The 15626-nt window shown below is 42.3% G+C and overlaps 1 protein-coding gene across 3 annotated transcripts in view; it reads left to right on the top strand.

Annotated features, from left to right (window-relative positions):
• Window positions 1–15626, top strand: part of meiob (meiosis specific with OB-fold) — a 60345-nt gene that overhangs the window by 13824 nt on the left and 30895 nt on the right. For all 3 annotated transcript variants that reach the window (XM_069905405.1, XM_069905403.1, XM_069905404.1), the window contains 2 exons: window positions 10754–10885; window positions 15469–15541. In XM_069905405.1, the coding sequence (XP_069761506.1) occupies window positions 10754–10885; window positions 15469–15541 (205 nt within the window). The remainder of the gene's footprint in view (window positions 1–10753; window positions 10886–15468; window positions 15542–15626) is intronic.

Here is a 15626-nt window from a genome sequence, read left to right as displayed (position 1 = left end):
CATCTTTAAGGATCTGATCATTTTGAGTGTCCAGTTTCACCAGACATTTTTCTTACTTTTGTTAGCAATTTATTCATTTAAATGTGGGCACATCAGGGCCAATTCACAAATGAGTGAGGTAAAAGGAGTAAGTTCTTTTATTCATTTAATATAATCACTAGGTTTATTTCAGGCATGGCAGGTGACCTCTGACCTGTGTCATGCTCCTCCTGTGCCATGTGGGAACTCAGGAGACTGGTGTCCCTCAGATCTCCATGTGCAAGAAGTATGTCCAGCTTCAGCTCCTGATGACCACATGACGGCACTGGAGCTGCACATGGAGTCACTTTGGAACATCCAGAATGTGAAGAATGAGGTGGAATGACTTGGTCACACCATAGCTTAAGAGAGTAGAGAAAGATAGAAACTGGGTAACCAACAGCAAGAGCAGTAACAGGAAGGTATTGCAGGAGTCTCCTGCGGTCATCATCCTCCAAAACAGATACCACTTTGGATATTGTTGGAGGAGATAGCCTATCAGAAGAAGGCAGTAGTAGTCAGGATTATGGCTCTGTGTGGCTCTACTGTGCAAAAGGGAGTGAAAAAGAGTGGTAGTCCAATAGTTATAGGGGTGTTGTGGTGTGAGCAGTGGAAGAAATACAGCCACCACGTTGAGCATTGTTAATGACTTTATTCATATTCAGCGCGCCCCTTTAAGGGCAGCATGAACTCGAGTCACCTGGTACATTGTAACATCATAATCGCTGCCCAGGGTGCGTGCTGGAAGGGATGTTGGAGACAGAGAGAAACCCCTGATGATGCCATTTTCCCATGGCTAGCCAGCCACATGGTGATACAAGCAGGGCCAGTTCGCCATGAGGATGTGCACCGCCACACAACCCCACCCCCCAGGACCGGCTACGTGTCCTGTCACTTTGGTGGCTGGCCCTGGCACTTGGGCGTGGCCATGTGCACCGGCTGTGATAAGTCCAGATGGGCTACCTTCAGGTGGTCCACCGTAAAAGTTCCTCTCTTCCCCCAACGTCCAGGATGAAGGTTCCGCCAGACTTTGTATGGCCCCTCGTACGATCGCTGTAGCAGTGCAGCTTGTGGTCCCCTTCGCACAAAAACGAACTGGGCCAAGTCGAGCTCTTTGGGGAGATGAAAAAGCTGGGGGTTGGGGAGCTGGGGAGGCCAGTCACCTGCGTAGGTCCGCCAACAGGTTTTTGTCAGTGGCCGTGGTGTCAGGGTCTGGGCTGAAAAACTCACCCAGCAGGTAAAGCGGTGCGCCATAGACCATCTCCACTGCTGAAGCCTGCAGGTCCTCCTTAATCCTGAGGGGGACCCAGGGTAGTTTGTCCGCCCAGTCTGGTCCAGAGAGCCTGGCCATAAGCGATGCCTTCAGGTGCCTGTGGAACCTCTCCACCAACCCATTGGACTGCGGGTGGTATGCTGTGGTGTGGTGGAACTTGACCCCCAGGAGCTTTGCCATCTGAGTCCACAGGGCAGATGTGAACTGCACCCCTCTGTCGCTGGTAATGTGCGCAGGTCCTCTGAAACATTGGCTGACCAGAGTCCTGGTGCACATCTCTGTGGAGGCCTTCTTCATCAGGATGGCCTCTGGCCACCTTGTGGCCCGATCCACCACTGTGAGGAAGTAACTAGCCTTGTTGGACACCAGCAGGGACCCGATGACATCATTGTGGATGTGTTGAAATCTGCGACTGCTGGGTCGAATTTCTGGATGGGGGCTCACGTCTCACTGGACCTTGGAGGTCTGGCACCTGGTACAGTTCTTGGCCAGTTCCACCACCTCCTTCTTCAGCCCTTGCCACACAAACTGCTCTGCGACCATCTGCACGGTTGTCTTTACCGCTGGGTGAGCAAGATCGTGGATCAGACTGAAGACCTTCACCCTCTAGTGCGGTGGGATCACCGGGTGCAGCATGCCTGTTGAGACGTCACAGAAAAATGTGTCCGGGCTGCTGGGAACTCGGACATCCTTGAGTTTGAGGCCCGAGATGGTGGTCCGCAATGCCTGCGTCTCTGCATTGTTACTCTGTGCCTGACCCAGTTGCTTGTAATCCAGGCTGAGTGCGAGAGTGTTGATGGCTGGATGGGAGAGCACATCCACCACTACATTGCCCTTGCCGGCCCTGTGTCAGATGTCAATCATGAACTCGAACATGTATGAGAGGTGTTGCTGCTGTCTGGTGGACCACAGATCCTTGGCCATCGCCAGTGCTTGAGTGAGGGGCTTGTGATCCGTGAAGGCTGTGGACAGTCTGCCCTCGAGGAAGTAGCAGAAATGGCAGATGGCCAATTATAGCACCAGGAGCTCCCGGTCGAAGGCACTGTATTTGAGCTCCAGCGGGCACAGCTGCTTGCTGACAATGGCCATTGTCCATTGAGCCACTGGTCCAGAACCCCACCCCCACTGCCTTAGCTGAGGCGTCCATGAAGAGTGCCATGTGCACCTCCGGCCGCAGGTGCACCAGCAGCGTGGCGCTGGCTAGAGCTTCCTTTGTCCCGATGAAAGCACTATCTGCCTCCTCTGACCAAGATAAAGTCTTTTCTTTGGTGGCCATGCACGCGGCTCGGGATGAAATGACGGTAAAAGTTCACCATTCCCGTGAACTCTTGTAGGGCTTTCAGGGTGGAGGGTTTGGGGAATCGTTGAACAGCCGCTATCTTCTCCGGCACTGGCACAGCCCCAGCCGCCGAAATGGTGTGCCCCGGGAACTGGAGGAACTCCTTGCCAAACTGACATTTGGCCGCCTTGACCGTGAGGCCAAAGTTCGCCAGCCGGGCAAAGAGTGTGTGGAGGTGGGCTTTGTGTTCGTCGCGGTTGTTACTGGAAATGAGAATATCGCCCAGGTAAATGAACACAAAGTCCAGGTCTTTTCTAACCGCATCCATGAGGCACGAAAATGTTTGGGTCGTATTCTTTATACAGAAGGGCATACACAGGAACTCGAAGAGGCTGAAAGGGGTGATAATGGCTGTATTACCCACATCGTCTGGATGCACCGGGATCCGATGGTATCCCCGCATGAGGTCCACTTTAGAGAAGACTTGTGCACCGTGGAGGTTAGCAGAGAAGTCCTGTATGTGGGGCATCGGTACCTTTCGGGGGTGGTTGCATCGTTCAACTGATGGTAATCCCCTCACAGTCTCCAGCCCCTGGAAAATTATGGGACCATATGGAGTGGCGATGCCCAGGTGCTGTCCGAGTGCTGGACGATTCATAGTTCCTGGAGCCTGGAGAACTCCTCCTTTGCCTGCTGGAACTTCTCGGACAGCAGCCATCTGGGTCTAGCATGCAGCATGTGGCCCTGTATGGTGATGTGGTGGCAGACCCCATGCTTGGACAGGGCGGCGTTGAACCATGGCTCTCAGATGGCAGGGAATTTGCGGCTACAGTGGCGAGTTTGGGCCTGCGGCTTCTGCTGTGTCCAGTTGGGTGGAGTGGAACATTTGGGGGTTGACCAGCCTTTTGCCTTTCATGTCAATCAGTAGGCCATGAGCTCTGAGGAAGTCGGCCCCTAACAGTGCGGTGCCCACCAGTGGAACTTCTTCCCGATCTGGATCTGTGCCCTAGGTCCTGATGGTGGAGCCATTGGCCGCCCACAGGGTTGGACCTCGAGATCGGGTGCAAATCTCTAATCCCACATCTCTAATGTGGGGGGTGGGAGGACACTGAGCTCAGCCCGTGTCCACCAAGAATTGGCGGCCGGTGGATCTATCCATCACATGAAGGAGGCTCTTTATGTGGCCAGCCATTGCAACCATCAAGTGGCTAGCCTGGTCGTTTCCCTGAAACCTGCAGGGCTGGCAGCACTTATGGGCGCGCTCCCCGGTGCTCGTGGTAGAACCACCAGGTCGACTGGCCCTCCTCTGGCTTGGTCTTGGGAGTGGCTTGCGGTCGGCTGGCTCCTGGTGGTGCCATTTGGTTGAGGGCTGCCTCGTTCTCCCTCTTTTTGCACCAGAGGGCATCCGCATGGGCTTCTGCTTTCCTCTGGTTTCGAGCAGCTGGATGTCCTCCAGCATCTGTTCCAGGAATATCTGGCGAAAGAGAAAACAAGGCTTGTGGTCTTCTGCCAGGGCCTGCATTTCGTCCATCAGCACTGATGGACTATGGTCCTCAAACCCATCTAGGTGAAGGAGCCTGGAAGCCCATTGCTGGGGAGTTAGCCCGTAAGTTCCAAACAACAGGTCTTTGAGGGCGGTGTACTTGAGGGTGATGGATGATGTTGTCCACCCTCACTGTCGTATCTTGGTCCAGAGCACTCATGACATGATAGAACATCGTGGCATCTGAGGAGATGTTGTGGAGTTGAAATTGTGCTTCCGCTTGCCCGAACCACATTCTCGGTCGGTGGGTCCAAAAGGGGGGAAGCTTGATGGAGACAGCATTAACCTCTGCTGACTCCATGGTGTTTTGAGTCCAGAAGAACATCTAGGCTCGTCGGGGTCACCACTGTGACGGTGTGAACTGTGGAAGAAACACAGTCATCACATTGAGGGTTGTTAATGACTGTTTTTATTCAAATTCAGCACACCCCTTTAAGGGCAGCATGAACTCAGTCACCTGGTACATTGTTACATCATAATCGCTGCCCAGGGCACGCGCTGTAAGGGATGCTGGAGTCATAGAGAAACCTCTGATGATGCCACATGGCGATATAAACGGGGCCGATTTGCCATGAGGGTGTGCGCCGCCACAGGGGATTCTATAGCAAGGAGAACAGACAGGGGCTTCTGTCGCTGCAAAAAGGACTCCTGGATGGTGTGTTGCCTCCCGGGTGCAAGGGTCAGGATATCTCAGAGCGGCTGCAGGACTTGTGAAAGGGGAGGGTGAACAGCCAGGTGTCGTGATCTATATTGGTACAAACAATATAGGAAAAAAGCGGGATAAGGGCCTACAAGCTGAATTTAGGGAGCTAGGAGATAAAGTAAGGAGTAGGACCTCAAAAGTCCATGAGCTAATCAGAGTAGAAATAGCAGGATAGTTAGAATGAATATGTGGCTTGAACAGTGGGCAGGAGGGAGGGTTTCAGTTTCTTGAGGCATTGGAATCGGTTCTGGGACAAATGGGACCAGTACAAACCAGACGGTCTACATCTGGGCAGGGCCAGCATCAATGTCTGAGGGAGTGGTTTTCTAGGGCTGTTGGGGAAGATTTAAACTAATGGGACAGGGGGATGGGAAAGAATGAGGAAGGTGGCACAGAGACCAAAGCTAGAGTTAGGAAAGAGAAAAAGAAAAATAGAGGGCAGAAAAGTCAAAAGCAAAGGATGCAGAGGTCACTAGATTCTAAAAGAACAATGAGCAGAAGGGCACTTTATCTGAATGCCTGTAGTATTAGAAACAAGGTTAGTGAATTTGAGACCCAAATCAGTACCCAGGCATATGATTTTGTGGCCATCACAGAAACATGGTGGCAAGATTGGCATGACTGGGAATTAAATTTTCAAGGTAGTGCGAAAAGATAGACAGGATGGTAAAAATGGTGGTGTGGCACTCTTAAGGATGAGATCAGGGCAATAGTGAGAGATAATATAAGATCTAAGGAACAGAATGTTGTGTCCATCTAGGTAGAGATTAAGAATAGTAAAGGGAAAAAAATCACTGGTGGGAGTTGTCTATCGCCCACCAAATAACAATGGCAATTAACTGAGAGTGAGATAACTGAGACATGTAAGAACAGAACAGCAGATGACTTCAAACTCCATATAGATTGGGAAAATCAAGTTGGTCAAGGATGATAACTTTCTTGAGCAGCGTATTAAGGAACCAACAAGGGAAAATGCTATTTTAGATCTATTATTGTGGAGTCAAGTAGGTAAAATGAGGGATCTTCTTGGAAAAAGCGATCATAGTATGATTGAATTTCTCATACAGATGGAGGGTACAATAGTTAGATCTAAAACTAGTGTATTATGCTTGAACAGGGGAGACCACAACAAGATGAGGGAGGGATTGGTCAGCGTGGGGGAGCTCAGGCTAGTTGGCAGAACAGTTGAGGAACAATAGAAGACTTCAAAGAGATTTTTCACAGTGCTCAACAAAAATATGTTCCCCTTAAAAATAAATGAAGTAAGAGAGGGAAGAGTCAGCCTCAGTTAAGGAAATAAAGGAAAGTATAAAATTAAAAGCTTGTGTACAAAGTACCCAAGAGTGGTGGGAAACTGAAGGATTGGGAAAAATTTTAAAGGTAACAAAGGCAACTAAATGGGAAATAAGGAAAGGGAAGAAGGATTATGAAGGTAAATTAGCACAAAATATAAAAACAGATAGCAAAAAAATGTTATAAATATACAAAACAGAAGAGGGTGACTAGAGTCAACAGAGGTCCCTTGGAAGATATTAAGTAATGAGGAAACGGCCGAGGCATCGAACAAATATTTTGTGTCATTCTTCACGGTGGAAGACATGTCCACCATGGCAAAGAGTGGTGATAGGGAGGTGAAGGCATTGATAGAATAACTGTTACAAAAGAGAAAGTGGTGAGCAAACTACTGGGAATTAAATTTTCAAGGTAGAAACTGGACCTACCTTATCATCGAAGCAGGCTGTTGAGGTACTTTCTGGATCCGCTGGCGAGGACCCAGGAGAGGGACCTTCCTCTGGAGCCTTGTTCGCATCGACTCATAAAGATGGTGCCCGAAGAAAAACTAAAACTGCATCACACATGCGTGAGAAGTTGGGCATGTGCGGTGCAATAGAAAAGAAGGTTGAGAAAAAAAATTCAAAGCCTCTTAGAGGGGCAGTCCAGCGTGTCAACTTCAGAATATGAAGGAGACACAAACCCAGTGGAAGAAGCTTCAGAGAAGTATGAAAGTGAAGAAGTCAAGTTCAGAAGAGGAACAGACCAGAGGGAAGAAAAAGACTTTTAAGAAAGAAATAAATAAGATTGAATCAAAAATTGATGAACTTCAAATTAAAATTAATTTGTCTTTGGAAAATAATTTTGCATTTCTGTCTGAAGAATTGAAGCAAGTTAAAGCAGATTTGACAGTTAAAGTGGACAATGCATTGAAGGTGATGAATAATGTTTCACAAAGAATGGATAAGTTGGAAAATAAGGTTCAAGATTTCCGAGAGGAAGTGCAGCATATAAAGATAGATCTAATATGTCTGAAGATTCAATGACTAGTTTAATCTCGATGAATGAAAAACTGTTGGAGAAAGTTGATGGTTTGGAAAATTATCGCGGAAGAAATGTTAAAATAGTGGGATTATCCGAAGATAAAGGAGGAGATATCATTCATTTCTTTCAAAAATGGATACTGAAGATATTTAGAGAGGAACATTTTGAAGACAAGATTTTAATTGAAAGAGCCCATAGAACTTTAAGATCAAAGCCAGGTCCAAGCCAAAGACCTCAATCTATCCTGGTTAGATTTTTGATAAAGAGACACTCTTGGGTTTGGCAATGAAAAGGGCTAAGGAATATGGACCTTTGAACTATGAAGGGGACAAGATTTTCTTTTATCCAGATTTGAGCCAAACTTTATTGAAGGAAAGGAGAGAATTTAAGAAAGTTTTGTATGATAAAGGTTATAGATTTGTGTTCCATTATCCTGCTACTTTCAAAATTTTTGCACCAGGTCATCAGAATGTTTTTCTTTCAAATTTTGTTCAAGCTGAAGAATGTGCTCAGAGTTTATCTAAAGTTCAAGTAACAGAGGCACTGAATTTAGTATATAGGGAGGGGTTTTTCCCCTTTTCCTGATGGATGAAAAATTGATATGATATGAAACTAGTTGACTAAATCATTTTTTTTCCCCCGCGAGGGTTGGCGGGTTGTGTTAAGTTAGTTTCTGGTGGTTATATGTGTTTTCATGGCTTAGCCATGACCCGTAAAATTGAAGGAGATAATGCTGGCTCCTTTTTTGTTTTTTTTTTTTCCTTTTAATAATTAAACATGTTGTATTTAATCTGAACTATTTTAATGTTTTTGGATTGCAGATGGTGACACTCAGGAACAAATTATTTAATGGGAATTCTTCCTGGATGGGAGTGATGAAAAGGAGGAAAAATGAATTAAGCAATTAAGATTATGTTGTAATATTAATGGGAAAATAAAAATAAAGTTTTGTCTAATATTAAGAATCTTTTTTTAACAAGAAATTCATTTAACTGAAAAAGAACGCCAAAAACTGTAAAGAAATCGGGTAGATCAAGTAGTCTTTTCTTCTTTTAATTCTAAAGCCAGGGAAGTGGTGATTTTATTTAAGAAAATTCTACCAATTAAAGTTCAAAGTGTGACTATGGATCCTCCAGGGAGATACATAATGGTAAATTGTCAAATATTTTCTGAAGAATTGACTTTATTAAATATATATGCACCGAATTTAGATGATGGAAGATTTATACAAGATACTTTTTTAAATTTGGCAGATATTTATGAAAATATTTTAGAAGGAGGTGATTTCAATTTTTGTATGGGTCCTTTATTAGATAGATCATCCAGAACAATTGTTAAATCTAAAGCAACTAAAGCTATGTTATATTTAATGAAGGATTTAAATTTAGTTAATATATGGAGAAAGAAACATCCCAGGGATAGAGATTATTCTTTTTATTTTAATGGATTTGATATATTTTCTAGAATTGATTTATTTTTAATTTCAGCTCAAAATCAATCAGGAGGTTTGAATATTGATTATAAAGCAAGAATAATATCGGATCATTTTTCATTATTGATGGAATTGGAATTTACAAAAAAAAAATCAGTCAGTCTGAGATTAAATTCTTTGTTATTAAAAAGGGAAGATTTTGTGCTTTTATAAGACAGCATATTGAATTATTTTGTGATACTAATTTACATTCAATAGAGGATAAGTTTATTATTTTGGATGCATTGAAATCTTATTTGCGAGGACAGATTATAAATTTTACTTAAAAATTAAAAAGGATTATATGAGAGATACAGATAAATATGAAAAAGAAATAACAGTATTGGAAAAAGATATTCAAAAATCACCATCGGAGGATAAACATAGGTCTTTAATTAATAATAAGTTACAATATTATAATGTCAACTTATAGAATAGAGAAAATTATCCTTACATCTAAACAGAAATATTATAAATTAGGGGAAAGATTTCATTAAGTTCTGTCTTGGCAATTAAAGGCAGAACAAACTTTGAGAATGATGAAAGCAATACAACAAAAGTGTAGCCGACAGCTACAAAGAAACACACAAACACAGTGTCCTTTAGGGCTGGAATGGCTGCTTTTATTCATTTCAAGTTCCCGCCGTTTTTGCTGATTGAGTCATCCATATGAATAACAATAGTTGGCGGGAACATCCATGCATATGAATGCCCTTCCCCAACCTGTTTCTGCTGAATTAGCTGGGCAGCTTGACCAATGCCATTTTATGGCTGTTGGTCTGATGCTGCCCCAGCTTCTACCCCTGCCAGTTCGTTGTCCTGTGAGTCATTTTAGCGATCTCTGTCCATGTCTGCTGCCTCATGATGTGCCGGCCCGATCTCTGCAATTGCAGGCCACCACAAAAGTGACATTTGAACCACAAGAAATAAATGAATCTTTTAGGGAATTTTATGAAAAATTATACTCTTCAGAATCATTGCAGGATGAAACTATTGTAGATAATTATTTGTTGCAAATAACATTACCTAGATTAACTGAGACAGATAAAGATGATTTGGACAGACCTTTAACTGAGCAACAAGTTAATGAAGCCCTTTATTGTTTCCAAAATAATGTCTCCTGGAGAGGATAGATTCCCAGAGGAATTTTATAAAAAATTTAAAGATTTAATAATTCCTTTATTTATGCAGGTAATAGAACAAAATTTTTGGTTGCATGTGCTTACAGAGACTTTTTCCACAGCAATAATTATGGTTATTTCTAAAAAAAGATAGAGTTCCATTAAAACCAGCTACATACAGATCAATTTCATTATTAAATATTGATTATAAAATTGTGGCAAAGATATTAACAAATAGAATAAATGATTGTCTTCCTGAATTAATAAATATAGACCAAATGGGTTTTATTAAAAATAGCAAACTTCTGAAAATATAGTAAGGTTATTAAATATAATTCATTTAGCACAAAAGAAGAAGGATTTAAGTGTTGTGTTTGCATTAGATGCAGAAAAAGCTTTTGATAGACTAGAATGGGACTCTTTTTAAAGGTTTTAGGTATGTTTGGTTTTGGACTTAATTTTGTAAATTGGATCAGAGCATTGACAAAAATACTAAAGCTAAAGTAATAAATAATGGACAGATATCACAATCATTTAATTTGACTAGATCAAGTAGTCAGGGATGTCGCTCATCTCCATCTTTGTTTGCTTTGGCTATCGAACCTCTTACACAAATGACCGTCTAATCAAACCAAATATGAGGTTAGTCTATTTGCAGATGATGTGTTGGTATATTTAACTCAACCACAATGATCATTACCTAGACTTTATAAACAAATGATAGATTATGTAAGAGTTTCAGGCTATAAAATAAATTGGGATAAAAGTGAGGTAATGGAATTAGTACAGAGTGATTATTCACAATGTCAAAAAAGATATTCAATTTAAGTGGACTGATAATGGGATTAAATATTTAAGAATATGTACAGATAATAATTTGAAAAATTTATATAAATTATGTTCCATTATTCAAGAAAATAAATGAAGATTTGAAAAAAAAGCATAAATTTATCAATAACTTTAATTGGAATTAATAGTCTGAAGTACAAATGTACACAGTATGTGACAACATTTTGTTATTTTTTTCAGATATTGGAACAGAAAGATTTACTTTCACTTTCACAATTCGAGATTGTCCAACTTACTTCATCAATGTAGTTACCTGGGGAAGAGAAGACTATGTGAGAGGTTTATCGAACAGTTTCAGAATTGGAGATTGTGGTATGTTTTAATTAACATTTTTAAAATGTATAAGTTTAAAACATTTTACATGTAAAAGTAGTGTACTGAATACTATTCAATAATCCTGAATACTATTGATAATCCAAGCACATATTTTCCTTAAATTATTTAGCATAATCAACTTTTATTGTTTTGTGAACTCAAATTATCAACCCTTCTTGACCCCAACTGTAATGAGGAATAAATATTTGGGAGAATTTGGTAAAATTAGAGTAGATTTTATATATATATATATAGATATATATATATATCTATATATATGTGTGTGTGTGTGTGTGTGTGTGTGTGTGTATATATATGTATGTATATATATATATATATATATGTGTGTGTATGTGTATATGTGTGTGTATATATATATATATATATAATATATATATGTATGTATATATATATATATATATCTTTGGCTTGGCTTCGCGGACACACACACACATATTTTATAACAGATCTTATTTTAAAGACTGAAGAATTCATATTCAGTAACATTACAAGATCTTTGGAGACTTTTATGCACATTTCACAAGTAGGTGCTAATTGAAATGACGGCATGAAATGAATAGACCATTGCTTGGAATTGGAGACTGGCTGGATGGTTGGATAACTACAAGACTTCTGACCTTTCTGCAAAGTGCTCACAGAAGGGTCACTCCTGGGTTTTGTTTATCTAAGACAACAGCTTGACCAAGAGAGGAGAAATCCTGTAGTTTGCTGAAGAAGGTGGGGGTTTTTGCAAGTGAGTCACATGGGCTTCCTAGCAGTTGGCAGTGGGAGAGAAAGAGAGACAAGTTAACAAGCTCTCCCAGCTAGTATGAGTGACACTGAAAGCAGCTGAACAGGGCAAGTCAGGAAGCTGGTTGAAACTGATGAAAAGCTCCAGAGCTGTAGATGGCTGATGTTTCTTTTGGGATAAGCGGAACAGAAAGGAATTCTGTGATAGCCTGAAAGAAAGAGGTTACCATCTGAAAAACCCTGATGGGGCAAGTTTAATCTGCGAGACATTGAGGTGACTAATGGTGGTACCTCAGTTGTGGAAGTCTTGGAACAACAAATCTCTCTGCAAACCCTACAAGAACCTTCCTCAGCAGTAAACATTTACCTTTCAAGCACCAAAGCCTGGTGATTTTTATACTTGTTAAATTCTGTGCACAGTATAAGAATTATCTGCAACCAGTGAACTTGGAAGAAGGAGAAGTGAGATTGAACTGTGAACCAAAGAACTTATCTTAAATTTACACACACATTACATACACGTGCGCTTAGAATTAGAAGGGGGTTAATTTGGGTTAGTTAAGTATAGAGATAAGTTAAAGTTTGATTCTATTTTCATGTTTAAAGTTGATTAAAAACAACTTTTGTTTTAAAAACAACTTGTCTTGGTGAATGTCTATTGCTGCTGGGTTTTGCGGTCCTTTGGGCTCGTAACACAACTTATACACCCGATCTTGCATCTCTTAATAAATTCCAGTTCAAAGATAAATTTAAAGACATTGAAAAATCATGATATAAAATATAAGATTGAAAACAGACAGAATTAACACCAGTTTATTAACTGAAAGCAGACAGAATTAACACCAGTTTATTAACTGAAATGTAGAAAAATGTTTTATCAGTGTTATGTTCATAATTAAGATATTACACATGCAGAGTTTTGCCGCCAGCCTTCCAGACCTCTGGGGGGGTTTCCATCCATACCTGCTGCTTTGCCACTTTTCAGTTGTTGCATGTCAAACTGCATGAGTTTTTCAAGCTTTGTTGGGACCAAGGAAAACTGCCTCAGGATCTTCGTGATGCCATCATCAACACCCTGTACAAAAACAAAGGCGAGAAATCAGACTGCTCAAACTACAGGGGAATCACACTGCTCTCCATTGCAGGCAAAATCTTCGCTAGGATTCTCCTAAATAGAATAATACCTAGTGTCGCCGAGAATGTTCTCCCAGAATCACAGTGCGGCTTTCGCGCAAACAGAGGAACTACTGACACGGTCTTTGCCCTCAGACAGCTCCAAGAAAAGTGCAGAGAACAAAACAAATGACTCTACATCACCTTTGTTGACCTCACCAAAGCCTTCGACAACGTGAGCAGGAAAGGGCTTTGGCAAATACTAGAGCGCCTCGGATGCCCCCCAAAGTTCCTCAACATGGTTATCCAACTGCACGAAAACCAACAAGGTCGGGTCAGATACAGCAATGAGCTCTCTGAACCCTTCTCCATTAACAATGGCGTGAAGCAAGGCTACGTTCTCGCACCAACCCTCTTTTCAATCTTCTTCAGCATGATGCTGAACCAAGCCATGAAAGACCTCAACAATGAAGACGCTGTTTACATCCGGTACCCCACGGATGGCAGTCTCTTCAATCTGAGGCGCCTGCAAGCTCACACCAAGACACAAGAGAAACTTGTCCGTGAACTACTCTTTGCAGATGATGCCGCTTTAGTTGCCCATTCAGAGCCAGCTCTTCAGCGCTTGACGTCCTGTTTTGCGGAAACTGCCAAAATGTTTGGCCTGGAAGTCAGCCTGAAGAAAACTGAGGTCCTCCATCAGCCAGCTCCCCACCATGACTACCAGCCCCCCCACATCTCCATCGGGCACACAAAACTCAAAACGGTCAACCAGTTTACCTATCTCGGCTGCACCATTTCATCAGATGCATGGATCGACAACGAGATAGACAACAGACTCGCCAAGGCAAATAGCGCCTTTGGAAGACTACACAAAAGAGTCTGGAAAAACAACCAACTGAAAAACCTCACAAAGATAAGCGTATACAGAGCCGTTGTCATACCCACACTCCTGTTCGGCTCTGAATAATGGGTCCTCTACCGGCATCACCTACGGCTCCTAGAACGCTTCCACCAGCGTTGTCTCCGCTCCATCCTCAACATCCATTGGAGCGCTTTCATCCCTAACGTCGAAGTACTCGAGATGGCAGAGGTCGACAGCATCGAGTCCACGCTGCTGAAGATCCAGCTGCGCTGGGTGGGTCACGTCTCCAGAATGGAGGACCATCGCCTTCCCAAGATCGTGTTATATGGCGAGCTCTCCACTGGCCACCGTGACAGAGGTGCACCAAAGAAAAGGTACAAGGACTGCCTAAAGAAATCTCTTGGTGCCTGCCACATTTACCACCGCCAATGGGCTGATATCGCCTCAAACCGTGCATCTTGGCGCCTCACAGTTTGGCGGGCAGCAACCTCCTTTGAAGAAGACCGCAGAGCCCACCTCACTGACAAAAGGCAAAGGAGGAAAAACCCAACACCCAACCCCAACCAACCAATTTTCCCCTGCAACCGCTGCAACCGTGTCTGCCTGTCCCGCATTGGACTTGACAGCCACAAACGAGCCTGCAGCTGACGTGGACATTTACCCCCTCCATAAATCTTCGTCCGCGAAGCCAAGACAAAGAAGAAGAAGAAGATATTACACATAATATTTTCCTTCTCTACCATTAAAACATTATAATGGTGCTGTTTAGAGATAAACAAAATTAATGCTGATTAGAGAAGAATTCTGATTTGTAATTTTATTTGCATTATTTTTGAGTAGTGCAGAATAATTGGGATAATTAGAGATAAAGAGTTAAGGATTTAGAGAGGGAGAAAGTGAAGAGAATGCAGGAAGGTGTGGTACAAAAAGGCTGCTTAAAGAAGGAAATGTGGAGTGAGGAAGCTGATGGATGCCAGAGGGAAAAAAGGAAAATAGACAGAAGGGTGGTGTGCAGGAAGAACAAGAGGAGAGAAAGAGAACAGGATTGGTTTTATTTTAATCAGATTTTGGAAGTTGACATGGCATTTGTGAGTTTTAATAAGCTCTCTGCACTATTACACATTTTAATTTACTCAGCAATGAGTGCTTTAATGAGATTCACCTGAAGACGAAAGCTATTCATATTTTAAAATGTAAAACGAAAGCTAGAAAGGTGGAAGAACTTATCAAGTCAAACAGCATCTCTGGAGGCAGAATTTGTAAGTTGACTTCTAATCAAAATCCTGTATCAGGACTAAGAGGTGACCAGAAACTTGCCAGTATATAGCATTATAAAGGGAAGCAGATAGAGGCTGGTTGGTGATACGTGGAATCATTTAGAAGATGGGTAGATGGAAGCAGGTGAGATGAGGGATGTGGGGCCAGATGAGGACATGAAACCAAATTGGGAGAGAAGTTAGTGGGTGGTAGGCAGTGGCTGGTAAAGTTTCTCAGGTGAAATACCTTTATCAAATTACATGGACGAAGAGAATCATGATTTCACTTCCTCTGTCCCTGCAAAATATGTACCTCTTAGACCTGCCTATCCCTACATAGTCCTTCCCCAGTGACAAAACCCTAGCTGCTCTAAGTCTTTCACTCTGCCTTAAGTTACATTGAGACTCATTTCTAGCCAAAGATTCTGTCAAATATAAAAGTTACACGAATGCATAGTTAAAAAGTCTGCACAGGTCTCCAGATGCATGCATTCAAACATCCCAGGATTTCCCTGACCTACTGAGTGTTTCGCAGATTTGATGTTTTTATTTTTGTAGTTGCTGTAGTTTTTATTTTTTTTTATATTTTCATGTAGTTATAATTGAAAATCCACTAGTGCAAACAAAAGATCTAGAGAAGGAAGAAAGATTCAGCCCGTCTACTTCAAGGTATACTAAAGACACTTCTTAATGATACAATTGCAAAACGTGCATTTGCCATCATTTGTTATAATTAAAATTGTCAGGTTATCTA

This window comes from Narcine bancroftii, chromosome 12 (assembly GCF_036971445.1).
Source record: "Narcine bancroftii isolate sNarBan1 chromosome 12, sNarBan1.hap1, whole genome shotgun sequence".
NCBI classification, from domain to species: domain Eukaryota; kingdom Metazoa; phylum Chordata; class Chondrichthyes; order Torpediniformes; family Narcinidae; genus Narcine; species Narcine bancroftii.
Note: the sequence above shows the minus strand (reverse complement) of the source record. Positions and strands in the feature narration are given on the sequence as shown.